General features: G+C 44.1%; 1 protein-coding gene across 1 annotated transcript in view; it reads left to right on the forward strand.

Moving 5' to 3' along the window:
* Etl1 (SWI/SNF-related, matrix-associated actin-dependent regulator of chromatin, subfamily a, containing DEAD/H box 1) overlaps positions 1-13,448 on the forward strand; it is a 45,676-nt gene that overhangs the window by 18,758 nt on the left and 13,470 nt on the right. The window contains exons 10-12 of the mRNA XM_075696388.1: positions 650-787; positions 6,124-6,324; positions 8,159-8,287. Of these exons, the coding sequence (XP_075552503.1) occupies positions 650-787; positions 6,124-6,324; positions 8,159-8,287 (468 nt within the window). The remainder of the gene's footprint in view (positions 1-649; positions 788-6,123; positions 6,325-8,158; positions 8,288-13,448) is intronic.

The following is a 13,448-nucleotide window of genomic DNA, read 5'->3' on the forward strand; positions in this document are numbered from 1 at the left end:
CCGAAAATTCGGATGTTGACTGTATATTGCAGTAAGATTTAGACATTGCTCTGCACACAAGAGAGCTTGTTAAAAAGAATTCACTGTCCGAATCAGGCACTCAAGCAAGGAAGTTGCAGTTTTTAGAAAAAAGTTTAAAATTTGCTTGGTAGACCTCGGTAGATAGTCACTTCCATTGTGTAATATCCTTTATGCAAAAATAAAATTATAGAAAAGGAAAGAAAGCACGTACAGCTTAATTACGGCCTGGTAATTTGGTGGTTTTATGCAGTCTTCTTTTAATGGTTTACCTACTTTACAATCAGTATGTTGTTCATGTGAACATACTGGGAGCAGTCAACTGAGAACCAACCTAAATCTGTGAGTTGTCCTGGGTGGCTGAATTTGTTGCTTCAAGGGAAGAGACAGCTTTCACAAAGCTTTTCTGCTGCAAAACAGTTTAACAAAAAGTGCTTGTGCACCTTCTCCACTCGAACCACCAGACGACTGCTGCCAGTTAAACTTTCTGCGTTCGCAACATTTAGCTGTATGAGTCTTGCATTAGCCTTGCAGGAACAAAGCATTATGGCAGCACACTTCAAGAGATAAGACTACTTATTTGAGTACATAAGATTGTATATTTGATTGCATCCCACTTTTCTGCTTGCAGGCAAAGCGAAAAATTCTTCTTACTGGGACCCCACTGCAGAACAACCTTGTGGAACTCATGTCCCTGCTCACATTCGTCATGCCCAACATGTTCTGCAAGAAGGCGGACCAAATCAAGCTCATGTTTTCTGCAGCTTCTGTGAGTCCCACTTGTTACAGTTAATCTCTTCTAGCCTGTTGTCCCGATTTTGCAACACATCAAATTTTAGCTCATAAATTCAAAGAGAACTCTAGAGGAATCCTGATCTTGACATCCTGTGTGGTCATTCATCAAAAACGCATCAGCGCACCAACTCTGATACAGAAAACAATGCTTCATACATGGTGCTTCCAACAAGGGTGAGTACTCCAAGAAACTGAGGAACTGATGTGGCTGCGTTCATTCAGATGCATAAATTGAAGTTGCCATCTCTGCAATACCGTGTGTCTTGCAGACTGCCATAAGATGGGAGACAGTTCACTTGCAAAGTTGGCGTTTGTTCGGTGTGAAAACATGCAAATATAAAGGCATCGGTTTTTGCTTTGTGCTAGATGCCCTTTTCAGTTTAGTTTAAGCGAGTCTACAAATCTCACCTGAAGTAAGAAATAGTGAGTAATTTTGGATGTTCTTAACTCGCATAGAAGTATAGTAGAACCTCATTAGTACGTTTTGGAAAAACTCGCGAGAAAGAACGTACGATCCAAATTAACTAAAAAAAAAATAACGTACTGAACTATCGTTGACATCTACGTAATGCGAAGTGTGGCGCTGATCGTTGCAGCCCAAGAGTGCTGACGCGTGTCGAGCTGGTGGTGCTCCGGTGGCCTGAGACGCATATTATTGTTTTCCTATTGCGTGTTAATTTAAGAGGGTGACGGGAAACCGAAACGAAATTGAGCTGGTGGGCGATGCCGGACGCCGTCGAAGCAGGGAACGGCGGTATGTTTGGATTACCGCCTATTAAAAGCCTACCAATGGCACTACGCACCATGCGCTGTAAAACAGGTAGGTGAAGATGCTTATCACACTAGGTTGGTGGCAATAGCTGTGAATGCAGCATGCAAACACCTGGGCAAAGATTTGCTGGTACCGGAACAAGAAACTGTGCTCACCATCATTTTCACTTGAGGTGGGCGACAATATACTGCTCCCGAGCGCACGCGCCTCGCGTGTGCAAAACACGTGCAGTCAGGTTCCGGAACGGCGGTGCATATCAGTTATCGCCCTTTAAAAGTGTGTGCTGCGCTTCAGACGGCACCACGTGCTGTGAAACAGATAGGCGAAGATGCTTATCGCAATAGGATTGGCGGTGATTGTGGTAAATGCTGCGTGCAGTGACCCCGGCGAAGATTTGCTGGTATCGAAATGAGAAACTCAGTGTGCGCCAGTGTTTTCACGTGAGACGGGCGGGCAAGTATTGCGGTGAAGCTGCCGCGGCAGGCTGCTGTATACTGTTATCGATCGCGTGCGCCTCGCGCATTTTCTTGTTTACATAGGATCTACTGGCTTGACAACGTATCATACGATCGCAGTTTGGCGATGTACTGAACATTTGTGCCGAAAAATCAAGTTTTCCAGGAACATATGAACCAGTAAAATACGAGCGTAACTCTATTGGGTCATTTTTTTTGTTCTCGATTGCGAACATTGGCACCGGGAAAATGTACGTAATAGAACGTATCAACGAGGTTCTACAGTAGCCGACCGATTTTCCAGACCTGGAGGGGACTGAAAATTAGTCCGAATAACTGAACAATCCGAAACATCCATGAGTCATAAAACCGAACTTCATTACAGCTAAACTGGACTGAAAAAGTCGCGGATGATTCCTTGTTTTAAATTCCTGCTTTTTGTAGCAACGTCTGCTTGCATCTGTGCCAGCGTCATGTTCTTGTCGTACACACTAGACAACAATATTAGAGTGTTGACAACGTCTTGCGTTGATGTTTGCGGGTCGCCAGAGGTGTCGTCGTCGGAGTCCGAGTCGCTTTGCGGCGATGCAGTCACCTGGCACACGATCTCGTCATCCGTAAGCTTGCTGGTGGCGATGTCTTCAGCGGTGCCGTTTGCCTCTTTGGTCGCGGGCTTTTCAGAGTTGCAAAATCCAGCATGTCTAAAGCAATCTGCAATCGCCGAAGGCTGAGCAGCCTTCTAGGCATCCACTAGCATGCCGAGTTCCGAGAACAGGTTAATGGAGTAAGTCTTCCTGTTGTCAAAGCACATGTCTTCCTGTTGTCAAAGCACATGAGTGTGGCCATATAGACAGGCCTGGTAGTGGACCTTGAGGTTTTTAATGACCCCTTGATCCATTGGCTGGAGCACACTCATTGTATTCATTGGCAAGAATTCAAGACGAACAGCTTGCAGGTTGTTTACGGCACCGTGCGCCCCGCAGTTGTCTACGACTATTACCACTTGCCTCTTCTGGCGCTCAAACATCCGGTGCAGACAGCGACATGATCTTCGAACAAGCTTTGTGTAATCTAGGCCTTTGCATTACTGCTGTACCACACAGGCAGGTTCTTCACACCCTTAAAGCAAAGTGGGTTTTTCGCCTTCCCCATCACTAGAAGGGGCAGCTTCTCGGTGCCAACCGCATTTGCCCCAACCATGACAGTTACCCTCTCCTTACTATGCTTCCCACCAGCGCAGGCCTCACCAGTAAAGGAAAGTGAACGGTCTGGCAGCATTTTGAAGAATAGGCGTGTCTTGTCACAATTAAAAATGTCTGCAGGAGCATTCTCTTGTAGCAGAGCCTTCAACTTACTCGTCCGGTAATCCATGGCAGCAGATGGATCCACGGCACCGCTCTCCCCGCACACTTTATTGAAAGAGACTCCATGTCTTTTCTTAAACCCATGAACCGACCCATCAGTGAACTTGAAGTCCTGAATGCCCATTTTTAAATTCAACATCTCGGCTCTCTGCTTGAGCATGTTGCCCGAAATGGGGAGGTTCTTTGCTAGGACTCCTTTCAACCACAGCTGCAGGGCCTCTTCAAGCTTCAGATGCTGTCCTTTCCGGTCATTTTTTGTGGTCTTGCAATGCAACTGGTCGAGTGCAGACAAGATCAATTCTTTGTTTTTCATGTAATCAGACAAGGTCTGTTTGGAGATATTAAACTCCTTCTTGACGTTGACTTGGGTCAGTCCTTGCTCGATAAGCCTGATGATGGCGGCCTTCTTGTCCAGCGCCATGGTTGAATTGCTTCAACACATTCGGTAGAGGCGGGTGAAAAGCAGGGGCCATGACATTGAGAACCCGTCACCGTTGCGCTGAATGAACGGCAGCAACACACTGGAATAGTGATGATAAGTTGTATGGCAGCTAGTGATGGCAGGTGATGATTTCAATTGCATTGTACTGGATAAAAGCAGGCAGATCACTGCTGGACGAAAATGTGCACACCATCCCCTACGACACTGAGGCAAAACTGATGATGATGATGGTTATCATGAGCATCACCTGACGTTCAAAGGTGGTGTCCAAAACTGGCCTTGCATGACTGGTTTCCGGCTCTCAAAATCGCTTCCGCCACAGGCTACAGGCAAAACCATAGCCTTTAAGATTGGCGTTTCTTACAACAGGCGCCACTATTGCCGTGTGTATTTGGATGCCTCCTATACTTGCTACTCAAATTACTCTACCAATCCAAGCCACTTCATGTCCGATCCGAAGCTAGTCAGGTGGCTCAAGATTCAAAATGGCGTCCTCCTTGACTCATAGTGCGGGTCCATCGCAGCAAATTTTGGCTGGAAAATCAAACTTCTGGCTTTATGTTGTCCGAAAATTCGGTCACGAAAATGCATTAGCTCTAGGTAACCCCGATGGTGCATGTATGAAGCCCGGAATCCATCCGAATTTTTGGAGTCTGAAAAATCAGTCGGCTACTGTACTGTATTTCTAACTGCGATGTGAATGTTGCTCTGAACAGTGGTGCAGTTGTAGTTTCCTTATTCAACACTGTGCTGCCTGCTAATAACTAATAACTGTTCAGCATGACCAACTTGCAGTTTTCCACAGTGCTGCTTATACCAGCAATGAAGCAGGCACAATGCTAATGCTTACTCGCTAGGTTTGGCATTCTACTCCGTAGAGTTCTTAGTGTGTATGTTCAAGTATTGTCTGCTTATTACAAGTCACTGGACAAGAGTAACCTTGTCTTCTAGAATAATCAGGTGTAAAATGTTATTTCAAGTTGGCGCTGAAAGCAGGAGTGTCGCTTCCCAGGACCTCATCAATGCCACAGCAATTTGTGCCTGCTCGGTTATCATGTTTCATATTTTCACATTCCATCTTGTTTTGTGCGATTTTTTGCATCTGCATTTTTGAGGCAGATGCAGATGCTCTCAGGGGCAGGATGCGTCAGTTTCCACAGGCAGCGGCGTTCGAAGTGTGTTCCTCACGCATTTTCTATGCCGATCCTAGACAACAGTCCCCGATTGGTGGCGCTACGGTGAATTACAGCGCATTTTATGCACGCGGCAGGCTGCAAGTTTTTTTTTTTTTTCTTTTCTTTTTGTCCCCCCCCCCCCCCTGCGATTGTGGTCTTGGCCCCTGCAACTCTGCTCTTTTGGTGGCAGTAAGTGGCAGAGGTAATTAGTGCCATCCAGCAAGCTGATGAGAAAGCAAATCCACCTCCCTCCTGCCCTTCCTCACAGTTACGCTATCCTCCCCTCCCTCGTAACTCCCTCACCTTCGACGATCTTCGCGTGTGCGCGCCTCCCTGCTGGTGCCAGATTAGCCAGCTCCTTGAAATGTCGTTTTCTGCCGTTATCAGGAAGCGAGCGTTGGGCTAGCGTGGGGCTGTTTCATGGTCCTCATTCATTGTGTGCTTGTGTGCTATAACATTTCACGACTCGCACTATTCGTGCATTGTGCTATGGTGCGCGAATACTTCAAAAACAAGTCCTTATTTTAATTCGAACAAATTTTCGGGCCCTTACGAGTTCGAATTATTGACATTCGACTGTATCTGACAACCAGCTCCTTCATTACTCGCATTGACTTTTCAGAGACTAGCCATCGCTCAAGTTCTGATATAGATATTTTGCCATAGATGTCTTGAAACCGATTCTAATGTTAGGATTTTTGCTAAATGAGTGCACTTATTACTTCCTGGCCTTAAGTTCTGAAATTTCAGCTTGTGTTTTAGTGTAAACTGTGTGGTTATTTAGTGGAATGGTAAGTTAGCTAATTAGGCATTGTAGTTTATCATGCAAGTATTTGCCTATTTCCATAATTTACCTGAAAAGGTGGAATGTCACAATATGATATAGTTTACAAATGTTAAAAATTCATTTTATGTGAAAAGAAAAGAAGGGGGGGGGGGGAGTAGGACACCTGGAATATGTAGTAGTCAGTGTTGGTGACAGCTCTTGATTTTATAAAAATGAGATGGTGGGTTGCAAGGAGAGCTTAGTCAAAGTTGAGGAGTTGTGGCTGCAAAGGTAGAGCTGGTTGAACGACTTCAGTTGTGTTACCTCTGACTGCAGAAAAATGAGGAGGAGCAGAGTGGCTTTGAGCGGGACCGAATTGAGCATGCCAAGAAGATCATGCGGCCGTTTGTTCTGCGGCGCCTGAAGCAGGATGTGCTGCAACAGCTTCCAGTCAAACATGAGGAAGAACGATACTGCACCATGACTCCTTATCAGCAGACCTGCTACATCAACATGGTGGCTGCACTCTCGAAGGAGGTGAGTGCATAGCACTGCACAAATGCCTATGATTGGATACTGCACTCACCATGAACATTGAAGAATTTTCTGCATCTTTTGTTACCACTCCACTCCAACTCCAACTCTCTATATTGACTTAACACCCGTGTACTTAGATTTAGGTGCACGTTAAAGGACCCCAGGTGGTCAAAATCTCCGGAGTCCCCCACTACGGTGTGCCTCATAATCAGAAAGTGGTTTTGGCGCGTAAAACCCCATAATTAATTATTATATTGACTTGTTATCAAAATAGCAAGACAATCGTGCAAACCTGGGGCTACTGTGAGCTTTCCTGTGGGCATGAGGATGTATAAGGCATGCTCTTAAAACTGTTTTCAGTTTCTTTAAATATAAACTCGCTTTGTTTATATGTCTCGACACTATATTGTGTGAAATATTTTCCATTATGTTGTTTTTCACATTCTTTTCGGAGCCCTAATTGTGATGACTCCTCGGTTTTGATGTCATCTCAGTTCTGGTGGAGCAGTACCCTAGTTTTAGTACATATAATGCATATTTCTTTTAAAAGAATAAACACCTGTATTATGCAATAAAATAAATATGTCTGGGATTACTTTTAACAAAACCTTCTTAAAATGAATTATTTTCTATAGTGCCTGAAAGAGATTTGACTCCCAAAAGCTTTTTGTCCTATAATCTTGGTTCAAGTTAGCCTAGAGCTTTACTTTTTCTTTAATGTATAAGTCAGTTACTATTATTGCAATGCAACTTACGTTGAGTTGTCTGAATCATGTATAGAACTGTTGCTTTCCCACAAAGTATTATGGGTACTACAGTCAAACCTACTTACAGCAATACCGGTTTTAACAATATATTGTACATTAAAGCAACCCATGCACCGTCAAGTTTTGTAGGTGCTCTATGGTAAAATGAACCACTTACTACAATGCTCCCATGAAGTATTATTAGTTATAACAATAAATTTGGCTACTGGGTGTGCACCCATAAAAGAAAAAAAACAAATCCTTGAAGAAGAAAAAAATCCGTGCCTCTTCGTCACGCCTGTCTTTGTGCAGCGCACCCTGTACACGGCACACCTTCATCGTTACATTGCCTTAGGGGGGAAAAAGGCACGCTGCTTTGCGACACATGCCTTTGTGCCATGCAACACGTATTGATTGCACACCTTTGTTGCATTACATTGCTGGCCTTGTGTGCCCCTCTCCTGCCTCCCTTTCACCCACTTGCCAACATGGGAGGGGTGGAAGGAAAATGGAAGAGGAGTGACGAAGGCTTGCCATTAGGGTGCATGGATCAAAAAAACGTGTCGAAGTGGCTTATACATTTTTGAAAAGTTTTCCTGGGTTTCGCGTTTCTTTACATTGCAGTGCTGACACCCAGTAGCCAGATATAATGGTTAAAGCCAATAATGCAGCATGGAACCGTTGTAGTAAGCGGTTAACAGTGCAGCAGCTGCCCATTGTTACTTTAGAGTGTTGTTAAAACCAGTAATCCTGTAAGTGGGTTAGACCAGTACTTCTTTCTGTATAATTAAAATCCTTGAATGTTAGTCCCCTCTACTTTTTTCGTGCAACTCAGTTATAACAATTATCGGTTATAATAGTGGGATTTTCTTGGCACTTGAACATTGTTATAAGTGGATTCGTCTGTAGTAGCACTTTGTCGCCTCTGAACTCTGTTACACTTTCCGGCATGCATCTTGGACACTTGCTTTTGTTTGTGTTCTTGTTCATGTATTTGTTCCTTGTCAAAACTTACCATGTTTTCTATAATAGCCAAGATGCTGAACTTATTGAGGTGTTCATGCTTAAAAAATATGGTGCTACTGCAGTTCAAGGAAACTCAAGAGGGTCAGTCAGGAATGCTGATGAAATTACGACGAGCTTCAAACCATCCACTGCTTCTGCGCAACCACTACGATCTTGAGAAACTGAAAACGATGTCCCGTGTCCTGCTGAAGGTAGTATCTCTAATAGACTTCATATTAGTTTTTCATGCTAATGCCACTTATTACTAGAACTTATGTGAACCATTTTCACAATCAAGCATATTTCCACCAGGTGACTAGTTGGGAAAAGGCAAATGTTATGCTGCCATAATGTGGTATTGTCTGTTAAGCTGTGTGAGCGTAGAGACACACATACATATCTTGGTGCAAATTTTAACCCTGTGATAAAAAATATTGCATGTAGTTCGTTAGCCTGTGTCAGTATTTGTGCCAAGTTCTGTCACATTTAGAACATTATAGCGAAACGGCTAGAGTGCCACAATAATTCTAATTTATATCCCATCAACACAAAGGAAGAGGGCAACAAGAAAATGCAGACTGGAAGGAATCAAAAGTGGTCTTATAAGGTACACCTCTGCCTAGAGAGAAAGATGTTTGGACCACAAAATTGTCTACTAGAATTACTAAGGGGAGCTCTGGCACTGCGATCATTGAGCTTTGTTAGGAATGATGGTTATCACATGAATTTATCTGATCTTTCTGCTTGTGGCTTCACATGTTCTCGTGGATTTGTTCACTATACTTTACCTACCTTTATTGGCATAAATTTGAAGCAAGCCTAGTTTTGTAAATGCAGAAGGCAACAAGACAACGCGCACATGCATATTAACCGAGAATGGTGATATTTATGACGCAACGTGCATTGTCCAAATTCTCACTACAGCCATGGTTGCCTCTGAATAACAGAAAAATATCTCGAAGGCTATGCTTTTGCTAACTGCTAGTGTCAAAAGCAATTTTGTAGCCGGAAGCATGTCATAGGCACCATGTTTTGAGCACCACTTTGTTGCGTTTTGTTGAAAATGATCAGTTAGCAAAGTCACGAAGCCATTTGAAGTCAGAAGGATGACGTTAAGGCAAATTCATGTACAGTTGCCGATGGATTTTTTGGACTTGATGGATATTGCGGACTTTATAAATGCACCCTCAGGGTTCCCATGGCGCTGATGCCTTTTTTCGACTGATCTTTTAGATATCTAGGCCCCAAAGTTCGATTTTCCGGACTAAATCGCTCGTTCCGAGCCAGGCTACCCAATCTTGCAGGCCGCCATGTTGGATTTTCCGCTGGCTTAGGCAGGCTTGGCTTCCACTGGCCCGCTCTGTAGCCTCCAAGATTTGGATGTGCATGCTTTTCATAGAGAGCGGGGCAACATCTAGTCTCAGAGGCCATGCCCGCTCTTCCTTGGCTGACAAAACGCTCTGGGGAGGGCAGTTTTTCTTGTTTATTTGTTTTTTCGGTCAGCACTGTCGTCATAATCACTTAATGCAGAATCCATTTTTATTCATTTACTTATTTTAAAGTATTAGTTCTCATTTGCACGAGGTGTGTCCAAAGAGAAGGCGTGTCTCGGAGGCGACATCGCATCTTTGTGTGTGTTCATGCGGCATCGCATTCGTGTGATTCGTCGAGAGCCAGCTGTTGCGAAGAAACGTGGCTCCTTTCTTCGATCTCTACGGTGATTTCCGGCAACGGAGATCGCAGATCACCAACGAGGTGATGCTCTTGTAAGACTGTATACGGAGACGACTTCACTCTTGTGCATATCCAGGCAAATCTGATCGCTTCCAAGTGCAGTATGAGGCAGGACATTATCAGAGATTTCTTTTTTTTTTTGCTGTTCTACGCGTAATAAATTTCATTTATTTGGCTGAATGAGTTTTTCGGACTATTTTTCGGTCCCCACGAGGTCCGAAAAATTGGTCAGCGACTGTACATGCTTGCCATTACAGTGAAACCTCGTTAAACCATAGTTGGCCGGAGCTCGGGAAAGGTACGTACTAAACGGTAGTACTGTTTAACCGAATAGCATGAGATCGCCCACTTACCTGTCGAAAACGGAACTCAGAGAGAGTGCGATGAAAGGGGAAAAAACATGCAGTATTTATTCACTTCGCGCGACAAAAGCGTTATTTTCATTTGATGCCGCGGCGGCCTAGCACGCCGACGACAGCGGCCTCAAACTTACTTGAAAAGCTGCGTGCCAGCTTTTCAGCCAGCCCCCTCTTCTCGGCAAACACTCGCATGGCAGATTCCTCGTTGGCGTTACGTATTCACCGTGCATGTGCGCAGTAGTGCTGCAGAAGTCCCGGGGGCACCTTTTTCATTACGGGTGCCGGAGTTTGGAATAATTTCCATTCGGAATAGAGTTACGTTATCGCGCCCCTATTGTCGTCGCGACGATTGCATTCATGAGGCTGATGCAACGCGCAGCTTATGCCACTGTCGGGCCTGAATCGCCCGTGCTATCGCTTTCAGTGTCGTCCTCGTCACTGTCGCTAGTCGACACTTCGGCAACAACAGAGGCAACGATGGCAAAAAGTCGAACCTCGTAGCCGACATATCTTCGCGGTCGCAGCAGCGCTGCCGAGCAACTTCTTCACATTCCAAATGCCACACACTGTAGTCAACAGCAGATCCCTGTTGCGTGTCAGCGCTGACTTCTTCATGTCACGTTCGATAGCACGGACGATGTCTAATTTTTCTTCTATGCTGAGCACCCGGCATCTTTTTTATCCAAGCTTTGGAACGACGTGAGTCCTCGCTTGCACGACGCCATAACGCTCTCTGGCACCGCGTCGAAATGATGTTGATGTTGATGTGGCTTCACGCGCAAACGCACAGGGCGCTTGGAGGCCGTTGTTCCGTTCTCTGAGGCGTGTTGTTCTGCCGGGCCGCCCGATGGAGACGGCGCAGCGCCGTGTTTACGCGACGAAAAATTCAAGCGCTACGTTTTAACCGATGCGTACGCAGTAAGCTGGTACGGTTTATGCGGATACGAAACACATTATGTTCAATGGCCGCTGAGTCGGGGATTTGACTTTACTACTTTTAAAACGAAACTACTGTTTAAGCGGGTACGGTTTAACGAGGTTTTACTGTATTCTCATGTATTCTCATGTAGCCATGCAAGCATGGCTGAACCGCCATGCTTGCAGCTTCTGCAGACACTAGTGCTAGAGTTCCCTCTAGTGATTTTTAGAGAAAACTTTATGGTTTCTATGGAAGGAGTTTCCTGACAAAAACAAGTCTCCTGGATGAATGATTGGCTCCAGAGACGTTCGTTGTTCGGCTGTTGTTTATTTATTGCCAATGTTCTATTGTACAACTACAGCACTTGATAAAGAGTTGATAATTCGATGTGAAGAAAACCTATGGAAAGCTGTATGTGCTCAAACAAGAAGTATAATGGGTTTGGCAGTATTCGGTACCAAATATGTCTGTCTTTGTTTGGCATTATATCCAATTGTTTTGGACACACCAGCTGAGCTGTGTCATGTATGAGATATACATGGGTGACACAGCAGCGATTCATGTTCATTAGAGAGATTTTGCTTGTCCCAAAACTTGTTACCAGGTGTGTGCGAATAATGAATAGTAGATTTTGAATCGAATATATAAAAATTTATCACAAAACTTGAGGCTTACAGGTTGTGTGAATGTTCAGAACTTCCGAATACCGCAGTGATTAGTATCATATTCAATTTGACCTTCATATCGAATAGAAATATTTGAAAACTTATATTTTCGAAGCATTTTGAAATTTGAGAATGCCGGTATGCATCCCTTTATTAGAACTCTATGTTTATCATTTTATATCTACCCCAGTTATAGCCTTTTCATGCGACTTTTTTGAACAAGCATACCGATTCACAAATTAAACAATATTGATAATGATGGTGATGGCTTTTCTTAAGTTTTAAAGAAAACATTTACTATTACATTTTTAGGCTCTGAATGTAGCGTAACTGTAGCATCATTATAATACCTGTAGTTTGTACTTATTTATACTATACCTTGCAGTTGTAAGATATAATATAAACCATCTTAACATTGGCTAATGTATAAAAAATGGTAATCTAACCGATAGTAGGTATTCAGTCTGGCAGCCATGTGCTAGATTTCTAGAGCCTTTTGTTTTTTTAGATTTCCACTTGCAAACATGCTTGGTGCATGTTTCTGTCGCTGCAAGTGTTCAACTTTGTTCACGCTTTGGTTCGTCTTTCTGCTCAATTGTGCGCACCTCTGAACTAGCCAAACCATGGACGAGTTGGTTCTACGGGTGTTCCGGAGTGCCATCTAGTAGTTCTTTGAGTGCAGAGCCAGTGATGCAGGGTGCCGCATGTGAAAGTTGCACCTTAATGCCCACGGGCACTACCACCACTCTCATCAATCGCCTAAAGCATCACTCTGATCCATTCAGGCAGTTCAAGAAGCTCCATTCTACCAAAGGCTCAAAACAGACGATTGTCCAGTGCAGGGAAATAGAAACTGAGTGTAAAAAGTACTTTCGTTCTGCATATCATCAGCGCATTCCACTTCACGCAGCATTTTTTCTTAGTAACGAACCTCTTTTTAACCTGAAAACAGTTGTTGGCTTCTTGGATGAAGTTAACACCTTAGAAATCATTTGGCCGGTCATGTGTCATACAGCCTCACCTTTGAGGCTGTAGCTGCACTGATATAAGTTTTTACAGCACGTGCCTCTCAACTCTTGCTGTACATCAGGAACCCTGTGGAGGCAGTAGTGCTTGAATTCATCCTTTTGTATCACTTCTTCAGACCGAAACTTTTCTCCATATGTTTATCATGAGTCATTGTCATTATTTTGAAGCCTACATATTTTATGCAGTTTTCAGCTGCCCATTCTTAGGCCTCCTTACAGCCACATCACATCTACATTTGCAACTCAGTTGGCCATTTCGCCTATATTACTCACACAATTCATTACCATATGTCATGGCGCTCTTTGACCATAGCTGGCCCTAGTGCCATTAAACGCCATACATCATGACCATCATCAAAACAGACGACAGACGCTAATAAGGCAGAGGCAAGCGCTGCGAGCTGTGGCTACTTCAAGCCGACGTTGAAAGCTGACAGTCAACGTGCAAAAAAGCTAACACTGGCTTGCACTTACATTTTATCGTGGAGGAGCCAGGCTTTTCGTCTTTGATGCAGGTTACAGTGCCCGAGTACAAGGTTTCATCGAGGACAATGTTTTCTGGGAGTGTCCTGCCAGAACATTGCACCAAGGAAAAAGAACAAATCAAAAGTGAACTGTGCAATCACTTCAGCTACGGAACCCCCCTGCTACTCAGTCATGACGGGCAG

The sequence above is a fragment of the Dermacentor variabilis genome, chromosome 6 (genome assembly GCF_050947875.1).
Source record: "Dermacentor variabilis isolate Ectoservices chromosome 6, ASM5094787v1, whole genome shotgun sequence".
Classification (NCBI taxonomy): Eukaryota; Metazoa; Arthropoda; class Arachnida; order Ixodida; family Ixodidae; genus Dermacentor; species Dermacentor variabilis.